Here is a 14,138-nt window from a genome sequence, read left to right as displayed (position 1 = left end):
GAAAATCTTGGTTTAATTTGCATTCGCCACAAAGCTCCCCTCAGCCTAAATAATTGCAAAGGATCTCTCACTTTTAGATTTCATTTGGTGGATTGAGACTATTCCTTGTTTATAACATTTGACAGTTTTCTTTACAAAGAAAACTGTAACTTGGACAAATTCATAAGCTGAATGGCATGCTGAAGCAGCTCTGGAGCTAAAAATTTCAGTATATATGGAATGAAAAGGCACATATTAGTTCATACTTTCACCAAGGGTAAAACTGAGCTCAGCCAACAGAATATTTTGATTCCCCAAGAGAAAAAAGGTCTTCTAAATTGATGGGCCTTAAGACTGAAAATGGATAGAGGCATACTAGCAAAAAAGACTATAGAGTAAATCACAACTGAATTTTTATAAAACTGCCAGTACATTCCCTTCTCTATCAGAAAAATTTGGTTCAGTCAAGGACTTTGGCTAAACTGCTTCTTAAAGTTTAAAATACATCATTTGATATAGAACAGTTAAGGTCAAAGTATTTCAAGATAAAAGACTGGAGGATTACAATATGCTCATGTGTTGTTAACACTGTAGTGCTGCTCAGGGAGCATATCAAAATCCCTCTGTTGAATAACAGGCTTCAGCCAAGGTAGGAGAAGGATCAAATCCATTCATCTGTGTGTGAGTGAACCAGGGACAAGGAAGGCAAAAAGATATCAGCTCCTATGACTGACGCGAAAGGAATTCCATTCTGAAAAAAACATCCAGTTTCCTGATTCTAGTTTACTCTGTAAAACGTTATCCATTTTGACAAGAAACGATGTTTGAGTAACAAACAAAACCAAAACAACATTTCTTCAAGAAAAGGCAATTAATTCATTTTGAGTAAAGATAGGGTGTATCTGTCTTCTAGAGCACCTATTTTATCTATTTTTCTTAGGAAAAATATACCTAAATTAAAAGCATCAACTTTTACATTCAGATGTTATGCACTAACTGGTAAATCAACACAGAAAACAAAACTTTATTTTTGCATTTTCCCTATTTTTTTCACATTTTAACACTTCCTTCTGTCTTAATTGTCACTTTAAGTAGATAAAAAAATCTATTTCTATTACATTACTGCTAACTACACCTACTGCTGCCATGATGCATTAGTGAATACTAGCAGTCATACCGCAAAGGCTTAACACTGTAGTCTAAAGTTACTCAGAAGAAGGTTTTTCTATTTGTGTACAGGTACTTAAGACTGTCATACGCAAAAACAATGTCAGAAAGACAAACGTTAGGTACACTGATGTATGGAACATTCCACTTCTAAAGCAATTGAGAATAAAAATATTTTTTTATGAATCTTCAAAAAGTTGTCAAAGGCATAATGTATCACAGAGCAGTAATTGTATCAGATGCTCCAAAGGTCTTTAAAAGAGGACAGAAAAAGAAACTATTTCTTAGTTTTTAAAAATCTTCAGACTAAAAATGTAATCTTTATTGTTTGTCTCATATTATGGGACAAAAAAAATATGGCTGTACATGCGCTGAATACTACATCCACTTTCCTTCATCCAGCAAACTCAACACCAACCATTCCTGCTTTGAATAGCACACCAGGTCTCCTGCACTTAGCAAAATTTTAGGTGCATTATCCTATGGATACCTACATTTAACTGGATAATGAAAAAACCCTGATGACTGATCCAAAATAAACATACGGCAAATTTTAATTTAGATGAAAATAAGGTGATAAAAGTATCTATTGTAGACTATTTTAAGGCTGCTCAGAAGGAAAAGGGAGGAGACAGTTGTATGGTGATGTCAATTTCAAGGCAAATTTCTGAAGTGTTTTTGCATTTGTACAAGTAGGTGGTTGTTTACTCAACTATATACATTCTGTGGCCATACACTTCACCCTGATACTATGTATTGAAGAACTGCAGCACATCTGAAAAGCGCCAGACATTTCAGTGTTTTGCATATAAACTTGTATCCTGACTGCCTTTTTGCTGGACTTGAAACAGAACAGAACTACGAAAAGACTTGACTTTTCCACTACATTAGAATTAGTGAAGTTTTGGTATCACGTCCATGACTGTAGGTGAGAGGGAAACATAGTCTTTCATATCTTGTGATGGGCTTAACAGGGTATTTTAAGAAGTTTCCCACAATGAATTATTTAGCAAATAACAAAAAAACTTTTGGACGCATGGAAAGGAGGAGGATAAAAAGGGCAATTCTGTGGCTGCAACAAAAGGCAATTCTGGCTGTAGCAAATAGGTTTAACAAAAATTAAGGAAAAAATAGAATTTCTGACTTGAGAAAATTTAAGGTCGTCAATGTGAGGATCAAACTAGCATTGTTAGTTCTAGACTATGTAAACTAAGATAATCAACTTAAAGAAAAGGACTTTCCAGCTAATTGCTTTGGTTGGAGGAGTCTGAACGTGCTGCGCACATGTCAAGGAAAAATAGCAGCTTTGTATTCCTGTTTGTTGATTTTAAGACTTAATTGTACTGTAAGAAAATTGTGCTGTTCCTCCCAGGGAAAAGCAGTTCTACTAAAACATAACTATTGTTACTGTGTAGGGAGAATTAATACTGTCTAAATGTAGTCATTGAATTTTGGGCTTCATTAATACACTATGGGGAAAAGTGCCCAACTGAGGTACCCTGACCTGCCTATAGAAGGACTGTATGGCTGCTGGTCTAGAGAGAGGACGCACCCATCTTTAATCACATAAATCAGACATCTGAAATGAACACTGAATCACTTAGGCTGGAAGGGGTCTTGGGAGGTCACTAGCCCACCTCCTGCTCAAAGCAGGGTCAAAACTGACCTTGGACCAGGCTGCTTAGGGCTTTGTCCCAGCAGGTCTTGAACACCTCTAAGGACAGAGATTCCACAGCTCTCTGGGCAGCTCTCCATCTCCCTAGTTAGAAATCAATATCCTCTAAAATAGAAAATGCTGGGTTTATTAACAAAAAGTTCTTTTGGTCATAAGCAGTCATATAACTCACATTAATTACTGCCTTAATTTCTGCATGTTCCATTTCAGCAATATTTTGCTGTAGTCCTGATGGTTTCAGGGCATAAATGTATCAAAGTTTCTAGACAGAGGGGTCATCTTTTATTAAATGTACCTGTTTATCTGGAAAATTAAGACAAGCTGCTGGGTGGACTGCATACCAATACACCACTGACTCAACAGAAACACTGTTTCTATGGCACATAACTTTCATGCAGTTTCCTACAGGGTTTTAATTCCCTCTCTCCCTTCCCTGATTAACATCCTCTGTACTCCTGGGATGCCACTAACCTTTTCTTCAAAGATGGCCTACTTGACACATACCTAACCAAACTCTAAGCCATTGTTCTGTATTTAGCTTTGGAAGTTGCTGTTTCATTTTCAGATTTGAAAAAAGACTTGTATGCTTGAAGGCTTATTTGATTTTTCCACCTGTACCACTTAGATGACACTATCCATACCTGTAAACCTTGTCTAATTTATGTAGAAACTATCATAGGCATCTCAGCCTTTTCTGCCCTTCTTTTCATTCTTTCACCAACCCGGAAAAGCATAAATTTGAGGAAGCAGTAAATAAGGCCATTATGATAAGCACATTGCATCCTTATGGACACAGGGGTAAGCAGTGCCACAAGCATGCTAACACTGTAAGGGCAGAAACGTAAAAAAACTGACTTGCTTAAAACTGTGTAGAAGGTTCCACCTCTAAGCCTGTGGAATGTTTGCAAAATGAGGTATCTTTTTAAATTATGTCAGATTTTATATAATGCACATATTAGGCAGGTTGTGCATGGAAGCTCACAGAAGCGCAATACTTTGTTTAATGAAAGTTAAGGACATACAATATACAACAAGTCATTTTTCTGTTTAATTAATGATAAAAGGAGAGATACAATACTAGAAATTTCTCTTCATGTGGTAAATCCTTGCAATGCCTGCAATGAATGATTTTTCTTTTAATTCCCCAAAATGCTCCTTATCCACAGCAGGGTCTTGTAATCAACAAGGACAATTTTTTTTCCTGACTCAGTCAGCACTTACATCCTGGGGCAGGATGATTACAAACCATGTAACTACAGATATTCACCCCTCCCAGAATGATGGACTCTACAGTTTAATTACATATTACTCATGAAATAGTTTCCTTCTATCCATTTCAAATTTGTTTCTTGACTTAACAGTGATGCATTTGTATTACAACATAAATGCATGTTATTAGATGGAATGACTATATGACTTTTTGGCTAGAGTTTTGGAAAGAAAAGAATTCTGATGCCCTTTGCACAACTTTCTTTTGCATTAAAATTATCATTAGACAAAACATGTAACAAAAATAAATACCTAAAATACATAAGCAGACCATTCTGACAACCATGTTCAATACCAGACTCTGGAATCATTCTCCTTGGAACAGACACAACCTCCATCCTCAGCTGTAGAGGAGAAAACATTTCCACGCTCCCCACCCACCACACCAGACTGGCTCCCAGCCTGGTGGTTAGGGTGTGCATGGGGAAAAAGAGGGTTTGAATCCCCTCTGGCAGCAGCAGGAACAGGACTGACTTCAAGTGGAGGACACAGCAAGCACTTGTAAGGACACATGATATAAAAAGCAAGTATCAGTGCCGTGTGACTTCTGTTCTACTTTTGAAAGAAAGGATTTAATATCTGGTTTCATGGTTCTGAATCCCAAGTAGAAACAGTTGCCTCTATCTTCAGGGAGAAGTAGAATTAGGACTAGTCCTTAATATCTCCTGCTAGCTTATATTAGTGGCATCTCACAGAGCTTTCTGGAGTTTGTAGAATCAGTTCTAAGGTACTTAGAGACTGACAGACAAGCAGTGTGACAGCTGAAGCTGTTACTCTCCAGGTCTTCCCACAGGCAGGGACACTAGGTCTACTAGTGAATCAGATCTTGAACTGCTCCAGTGTTCATTTACTTTGTTACGGTAAACTAATGAAACCTGCAGTGAAGAGTATCTAAGCTCATGAAATAGCTCGCTTGTAGTCGAAAAGTGGTTTTCCTTGTATGTGGTCCTGTTTCTTCCTTGTGCTACCTCCACCATCTGTGACTCAGTCCAGTTCACCAGTGCAGCAGGACACAATGCAGCATCCTGGGAGGGTGCAAGTTTTGGTAAGTTAGGCTTCTGACTGATGACCTCTATCAGTGGCTGAGCAGGTCTGGTGAGTACCAAAGCTGGGATGATGCAGGCGCCAGAAGCATGCAGCTGAGACTTGTGGAGGTGAGTGAGAGTGAAGAAGATAGGAGGAGACTGGGACTCTCTCCTTTTTGAGCTTGAGAAGCTAGCAGATTGCCCAATTGTGCCTCTGGAAGTTGCAGGTGTGCTTTGCAGTGAGACAAGACGTGCTGTTCATAGATATGAATTCTGCTGTAAGGACCAGATATATTTCACAACATGGAGTGCCACAACTTTTATGGCTTTCTGTAGGTCTAAATAAATACCCAGTCTCCATTCTGGTTTCTTGGAATGCTTAAAAAATGTGTTCAAAACCCTCCTAGGCTAACAAATTAATATTTCTATTAGCCTTTCTAATCCAAAATTAATATATTTATGTAACTACTAATGGCTTGCTAAAGCAAGAACTGAAGTTATTACCCAACACAAGCACTACAAAACTTTACAAAAGTGTGAAAAACAGTCTGACACCTCTTCAAATCTGCAGTATCTAGACAGTTAAATTATTCCAAGTTTTCTTTTGTTAATCTGAACCTTTCAATGTAGTAAATGGATTCTGAGATTGCTATTTAGTAGCACTACCTCTCAGACAAAATGTCACGCTAAAAGTACATGCATGCAGTGTATTCAAAAAATAACCTGTCCTATTTTATCTCCTTATGATAGCAGCAGTGCACCATCTTTGTTATCTCTCCTAAGTTTCTTGCATGTTTATTATGAATTCTGAAATTAAGTGTGATCATAGCAAGACTCTCCATTTTCTGTCAGCTAACAGAAAAATTAAAATTCTCTACTAAGATAAGGGGAGAAGGGTAAAAAAACCATGACACCTGCATACTGATGCCACAGTAAAAGTCAATACACATATGCTTTTGCCTTTCTACAACATAACACATCTGTGTTTACTCTAAATCTAAAATCTAATCACATTTGGTTGAGGGGTTGGTAATTCTCTGAGACTGGCATAGACTTTTGGAAATTCACATACTTTTATGATTACAGATCATCTAAAACCTTCAATATGTGATAAATGTCAAGCAAAGTCAATTCTTAACTCTCAGTTTTGACAGTTTCCCTTTTAATCTAGATTGGTCTATAAAAGCAATTTCATTTTTTTTTAAATAAAGCTAAACTTAACACACATATAACTTTGCCAGATTTCCCTACAAAATCTGTTAATTGTCTTTTAATTATCATTGTTCCCCATCAGGGATTGGAGGGATTCTGGTTCTTTAAGAGATTTGACTTCAAATATGCAAGTGCCAAAACTGGTACCTCAGGATAATCCTGGCTCTCATTAGTGGACTACCTGAAAATAAGTTGTTTTTTGGGGAAGAGTACAAAAACCCCACAAAAGAAGAAATGCTTAATATTTCAGCTGTTCACTGTCTGCATTGTTGCAGAAAGTATCTTTGTGGTCACATGTTTGAAAGGATTTGGAGATGTAAGCGGTGACCCTCTGAGGGTTTCATACAGAGAACTCCAAGTTTGGGAGATTTCCAGTGCTCTGTGGTTTGGTGACACACAATGTGATGCCAGAGTATGTTACCTATCTATGGGATAGCTATCCCAATTTAAACAATAAGTGCTAAAACTCTCCTTAAAACGTGGCAATTTGTTTTAAAATGGCTTTTAGTTTTGTAAGACTCTTGGGTAGGGTTGTGAATAAGTGTGCAAGTGGCAGAACTTGAAGAGCTCATCTCAGCTGTTCTTATCAGTAACTAGCAATCGAGTATCTATACTTTATCCAATAAAAGTGTCATTTAAATAAATTTAATCAGGTTTGAGTTAACATCCCCTGGGAGCACATTATATCTTTTAAAGATATTGTTCCAGGCAAGAAGTATTTTCAGATTGGCACTGCTTCATTGGTTAAATTCATATATTTTAAGTTACTGTCATAACCTCAAGGGCTGAGAGATGGTAAAAAAAAAAAAAGGGTAGTCTACAGCATAATGATGCGATAGCTTTTTAATAAACTGGCAAATATGTACGTACTTGCATCTCCCTACTATCATGCTGTATCAGGGTCCTGATGTCTCTTTCAGGGCAGGAGGATTGGTAGAAATGCAACTTGTTTATTAAATTTCCAACTACAAAGGAAAACCATGCTTTTCTGTTACAGAAAGTCTTATATAGAATGGCATTATAAAAATTAGGTAAGTTTAGTGTTATATCGATTGAATTAAGTCTGTAAACAAGGTCTGAATTTATAATTAGGTAATTTTTAATTTCAGCTGAGAAAGTTACTATACTGCAATGAACTAGAAGGAGGTTCAGCTCAGTAGTTGTAGTGGTACTCACCAATTCTGTACTTAAAACTCATTCTCCCTAACCTCATTTTTCAGGAAATTACAGCCAGATCAAATGGACTCTTTAAAACAAAGTTATTTTAAAATTGATTTGATGGTTTCCTACTTACAGTGATAGGCTTGGTAAAACAGCAGAACAGGAGAACTGATTAAATTTACTGATGGTTTAGAGTCCAATTCCATACTATTTATGTACCCGAGTAAGTTCTCTGTCTTTAGTGGACAGATTCTGAATGCATAAGAGTAACCATGTTAATATGTATATATTTAAGTCTTCTTGTTGAACATACAGCTGTCTGTCAGAATGCTAATCTGATGATTTTCAGTTTCCAATATAAAACATCATTGTTCAGTTACATTTAAAATAAAAATGGAGTTCTACGTGTATCTTAGAGTCACTCCTTTTATTTTCATGCTGTGCACGAGAGGACCTTATTTAAGATGATGGTAACTTTAAACCATTTTGACTTTTGTAACTTCTAATATTTTTGTATAGCTTCTGGTTTTAAGCATAGAACAAGAAATACAGAAAGTGTTAAGTATACATATGAGAGCTAGTTACATAAAATGAAGGTAGCTAGTAGCACTGCTGCAATATTCACAATCAGAGATAAAATCAATATATTTAATAATTTAACTCCTAAACACCACTACAGAACAGGAAGTTCTGTCTTTATTTTCTAAATGGTACCAAGACCTGCTGCTGCTACAATGATGGAGAGAAAGGAAGCAAAAAGCATTCTCTGTGTATTTCTGTAGTTTACAAGGCAGTTTAACATCAATTCAAAATGTAAGATGAACCATGGTGCAATTCTCAAAGGTGTTTACTATACCTCATCACGCATGTCTGAAGTTGTTTCACAAATAATGTAAGCAAACATGCATTTACCATAATATTTAGCATATTTTCTCTCTTTAATTGTCCTGTGACAAAATCAGACACTTTTTTTTTTGTCCTAATCATTCTCTTATTCTTTCTTTTAAGCTTGCTAGCTGTCATGGGCAAGCATTTTGTTTCATCAATTACATCGTGATGTAGAATACACTCTTTTAAAAGCTTCCTGTTGCCATATAATCTATAAAAATAATGGTATGAACATTAAGACAGAGGAACTTGTGGCATTTTAAGATCAGTGTCAAAGATTCTATCCCAGGTTAAGTTATAGTAATTAAAAGGCAGGAGACCTGGAGACAAGTTTGCACAAGAGCCAGCAATGGAGCTGAACCAGCACAGCAGCTATTGGGAATCATTGGGCAAGGACATCTAACTGAATGATGCTATGTAAACCACTAAACAGCATTGGTTTTGACACACGAATGTTACCATTTAATATACATAATAATCCTCAACATGAAAATCTGCTGCTGCAGCAAAGACTGAGGTACTTTTCAGTGGCACAACTGCATGGGAGGAATAATTGTGTAAGGCTAATAAAAGTGATGCAATCAATTTGCAATCATGCTTTCCTGTAAACTCACTTTTAATTTTACATTTCGTAAATACAGGCATTATATCCAAAAAGCATGTGACTCCTTCTGTAGACATGACTGACAAGCCCTATGTGCAATGTGCTTCCAAAACAAACATGACTCAATACCTTTGGGTCAGTAATTCATACAAACGATGAAGATTATGTTTTCTGGTAATGTTCCTAAAATGTATCTTAGACAAAGTACCGATTCATATGTTGGAGAAACATAATCAAAATTGGGTTTATAAAAATCTGAAAATCTGTATGCTGCGTGATAATTGTGCCTTCTTGTAGGATACACACAGTTACTCAAACTAGTTGATTATATTGCTATACTCAAGCATATTTGTTATATTAAAAAAAAGCATTCTTGAAATCTACAGTTTTACCAGACCAGGGTGTCTTTCAGCACGAGCACTGTGATAGCTACTTGTGACATAAAGCACGTGAAAGAAAAACAAACTATGTGATTTGTGGAATTTACAAACCCCCTTTTTTGTTTAATTTCACAGTGATGGAATCACAGATGTTGGTAAGTTTACAGCTGGCACAATGTGAAGTGTATTTTCATGTAGGCCAAGCACAAGGTTCTCAGCAGAAGTTACCAATAATATAATGGGGAGTCCCCAGATCCTAAGATGATCCCTGCAAGTAGTTACAAACCTCTCGGATCTTCTTACCTATAGTTTGCTAATTAACCAAGGAAATAATTCACTATTTCTCTATCTGTTTGATAGTGCCAGTTTACTTAAAATAGAAATCATTTCATGCTTAGCTATGGCATGAAATATGTGGCTTATGAAAGGCTGAAAACAGGCTGTAAAAGGCTGTTAAAAAATATCAAAGGGGTTAATTAGGAAAGTGAACAGTCAGAGAAGTAACAAGTGCTATCCCCAAACCTATGCTGAAAGTGATGCATATTAAAGGCATTAACCTATCAGATTGCCAGATAAACGTTACTTGTTTGGAGTTAAAAAATTAAAATAAAATAAAAATCCTACACTAATCGGATACTTGGTAACTGATGTATTCAGAAAAAGTATATAAAATTAATGGATAACCTATTCCCTGATTGGCTGAGCCACTCAAACATCGGACAAATTATAGAATATAGCGTTATACGATTTGTTGACTGGCTATATTCTGAATAGCTCAGCAGACTAGAATTATTGATTGTCTCATCGTGTCACAGGTTTCCTTAACCAGAAAAAGTAGATTACTCAGAATTAACTAAGGACTTTATAAGGGCTTCTGGAGATTAAGATTAAATAAGGTACTGAAGAAAAAAGTGCCCAATGATCAATGTTTCTAACTCAAAAAATGCCAAGCCCCCATTTCATTTCTCTTTGAACTGGCTTGCTCCAGAACTAGTCAGCAACAATGAAAGTGATTGCTAAAAGATCAACGAGCTGTTTCTTGTCCGATTCCCGAGGTTACACATTTTCTGAGACTTTTTTTTTCTTTTCCTTATGGGATTGATCTGCACTGCTCAAGTCAGTGAATGTGTACACTGACTTTGACATAATGTTGAGAAATTACTCCTTTCTCCACTGAAATCACTTGTGAGAAGAATTGCAAAAATTGTTTGACACAGTATTAAAACCCAGTTTGAGTAAGAAATCATGGATTGTCTCATAATATTGGAAGTTGTCCACAGGCTTAAGTCTGGTGTGAACTTCAGAAAACAGTTTTAGAGGCTGAAGGGTTTGGGAAAGTTTTTTAAATATAAACCATTTTATACGCATTTAAATTATATATGAGTATATAATGTTTTATATCTGCATCCACATACACACACGCATGCACAGAGCAGTCCTCTCCCAGCTGGAAAACCCAGACTGTTATCTCTAGCAGACCTTGAAAGAGTTGTCAAACGTGATCATGCCAGGCAGTAATTTTTCCATAGCTGCAGTGCAGTTTGTTAGCTACATTAAGCACTATGGTTCATACTCCCTCTCCTAGGGATAAGTCCACCAGAAAAGGAAAAGAAACTATGTAACTGCCACAGGGTGAAAACAAGTGTTACAAGAGCATCATTCCGAATGAGGAAGGGTTTGTGTCTGTGCTCTGGCTTGTGCACAACGGCTTTTAATTGTCTGGAGAGATCTGCTGAAAACTGCAGAAATGTTCCCCTCATCTGATGGCTCGTGAAAATAAGCAACCTAACTGGCAGTAGTGGAAATTTTGTAGCTATGCTACTGTTATAGTTAATGAGAAGCATCATTTCAGTGGGAGGGGGGAAAGACAACCATTTTTTCCAACCCCTTTTTCACCACTTCAGCTACTGAAATCTTTCTAAAAGAAGTTATCCAAGACATATTGCATCTAAAGGCTATACAGATGTGGTATACGCACTGACTCTTAGCCTTTTCTGGGGCTTAGTTTTAGAGCATAAGATGCTACCTCATGATCAAGGGGCTGATGTCATCAGCTCCGGATGGGTCTGTGGAGCTGCACAGTGGTGTCACATGATGCAGAAATAGAGGCTGTACTACCCGCTGCGACTGGGGGTAGGAGGTTAGGACAAACTAACATTAATAGGCCTTTTCCCTCCCCGACCACGTTCCCCAAAACTCGGGCTCTGAGGCTACATCTTCATTTCACATTTAACTCTCAGTTCCACTTAGCTCAACTGAGAGAAGGCCATAATGCAAAATTCTATTTGAGCTGAACACAACAGAAACAGCAGCTGTTAAATTGTGCTCGTTCGAGCTCTAGTCCCTCCCTCTGTGACAGATCAACTACCTCAAATGAAAATCGAACATCAGTCAGAGGTTTGTGCATGTAGGTGTACATACAGAGCTCAGGTATGGCATAATGTCAGGTACAAAGCAAGCAACTGAAGGCAAGCTTGGGAAAAAAAAAACACCATCCGCAAGACGGTTTGATCAGAAAGCGCCAGCACGTACAAGGCAGAAAGTTAAGTGATTTTAAACACAACTTTAACTGAATCTCTGTTAAGCTTTACCTCTTACACACCCGACCGCAGAAGGCACGAGAACTATACTACCGGTTTAACTGCATACACGGAGTGGGCACAACCTCCACGCTACAGGGGGATGAAAGAAGAGGCCTGAAACTCGGCGTTCCAACGCCTGGAAAGAAACCGCCAGCCCGAGGGCCACCGGAGCCCCATGGCTCAGCAGGAGGCACCCGGCGGCCAGCCCAGCCTTTCGCTTTCTACCCGGCGGCGGGCGGGACTGGCGAGGAGGAGGAGGAGGAGGAGGAGGAAGCCGGGGGATCGGTGGGAAGCCAGACGAGAGGCAGCAGGGAGCCGCTGAGGGGACAGAGACAGCCCGACAGCCCCCGACAGCGGGGCAGACGGCGCCCGGGGGCAGGTAACGGACTCCCCGCCTCGCTCGCGAGCACGCCCCAACCGCCTGCCGCGAGCATGCGCAGAGGGGAAAAAAGGCCGTGGCCGCGCATGCGCGCTGGCCGCCCCGCGCCCCATTACCTGCGAGCCGCCCGGTGCCGCCGCTTTCTTTTTCTTGGCGGGGCCACCGCCCGTGCCCGGGCTCGCCGGGCGCTTCTTGCTTCGTGACGGGGCGCCGGCGGGGGAAGAAGCCGCCGCAGGGGTCAGACTCGCCATTTCTCCTCGCTCCTGGCCCCTCCGCAGCCCAGAGCTGAGCACGTCGGCGGGGCGGAACCGGGAGAGAGCGTTCCTTCCCCCCCACACACCTCGTCTCCCCTGTCCGCCCCCCCCCCCTCCAAGCACACAGCGCGCGCGAGGCAGCCCCTTGCGCAGGCGCAGCGGCGGCGCGGGCGCTGGCTGCGGGCGGGCGTGCGCAGTGGCAGCGGCGCGAGCCTCCCTTCCCCCCAGCTGGGTTCTGTGAGGGAGGCTGTTGGCGCGGGGCGAGGGGGAAACTATTGGTGGCGGCGGTTTGGCCTCCACTTGTGAAGCTTCCCATCGCGGGCCTGTGAGGCCGGTGCTTTAGCAGCTGGGGCTGAAGCTGTTAGGAAGCAGCCTGCCTTCTCATTGCTTCCTCCCCGAATCCCAGCCTGCGGTAGCCCGGGCCCCGGCTGTGGCGGCAGGGCCGGCCCCCGAGGGGAGCTCAGCGGCGTGTACCTCGCCTGGCTGCGCGGCCTGGCCCCCGTGTGCGTGGGAGGTGACAAAATGTGGCGAGCTTTGGGTTTGCTAACCGTAGGAGGTAGTAAGTGTGCAAGGCTGCTAAGGGTGCTGTCGCTGTGTGCCTTATATCACAGAGGCTTTTGAGTCCTGTGGCGCGCAGTCATTTGGAAAGTGTAAAATAAAAAGCTGTGCAAGACCAGACTGACAACAAGCTGTAGTTTGGGAGATGGGGAACCTAGTCCATGCACAGCATGAGCGCTGGAGGACAGTGCTGTGTATGCAGGCAATTGCTATCTTAAGCATGCCCAAAGTGAGGTAAAGTTTATGCAAACTAGTTTCAGATCGCAAGAACGGTCAGAGTCTCAAATGTGTCAACTTTTTCAAGTTGCCTTGATAAAACATGCAGCTGGTTTTAGTTGCTCCCTTCAGCTGTAAGATCATGAGCTCTGAGAAGCTTACCAATGTGTTCTATGATATTGTCCACACTTAAACTGTATAATCTTTTCAAATGCAAGTTGCAAGTAATTACAGTTGTCATTAAATATTTCAAAATATGACTACAGATAACTTCGTGAATGTCTTCCTGGGTTATTCATGCTGTTAGAGATTTGGTTGCTTTCACCCTGTTCTGACATGGCTAGGGAACTGGTCCGGCAATTTTTCCTCTTGTTGGAATCTGGAGTAATTTTGCACTGCTGCAATGTATAGGAATAGATTTGTGGTGGTTCGGACTGTGCTCCAGAGTGTTTTCACCGTACTCTGTCTGTGCTGTTTTGTACCCTATACCAGAAAACTGGTTGGTGGTAATACGGGGTCACAGACAGTTCTCAAGCTGCTTGATACTTGTTTCAGCTACCTCTATGCAATGCCAGACTACTAAGTTTCTAGCTGCAGCTGTATGAGATCCTGCCCCAGCGCATGCCTTGTGGAGATGCAGAATTCCAAGAAGTTGATACTCAGGCATAAAAATTAGGTCACATTTATAGACGGTGCTGTAATGAGGGCTGAGCTTTGTCACAGTAGGGGTGCCAGGCAGTGCTGTGTAAAACAAAAGCTTTGAAGGTGGCCTGAAAGAGAGTTGAGGAC

The 14,138-nt window shown here is 40.3% G+C and overlaps 1 protein-coding gene across 1 annotated transcript in view; it reads right to left on the bottom strand.

Moving 5' to 3' along the window:
• Nucleotides 1-12,619, bottom strand: part of INO80C (INO80 complex subunit C) — a 31,429-nt gene extending 18,810 nt beyond the window's left edge. The window contains exon 1 of the mRNA XM_082479234.1: nucleotides 12,438-12,619. Coding sequence (XP_082335360.1) covers nucleotides 12,438-12,572 — 135 coding nt within the window. The 5' untranslated portion in view covers nucleotides 12,573-12,619. The remainder of the gene's footprint in view (nucleotides 1-12,437) is intronic.
• Nucleotides 12,620-14,138: the final 1,519 nt, after the last annotated feature.

This window comes from Vanellus vanellus (assembly GCF_965231255.1).
Source record: "Vanellus vanellus genome assembly, chromosome: 2".
In the NCBI taxonomy this organism is placed as follows: domain Eukaryota; kingdom Metazoa; phylum Chordata; class Aves; order Charadriiformes; family Charadriidae; genus Vanellus; species Vanellus vanellus.
This window is presented reverse-complemented; position numbering and strand designations above follow the sequence as displayed.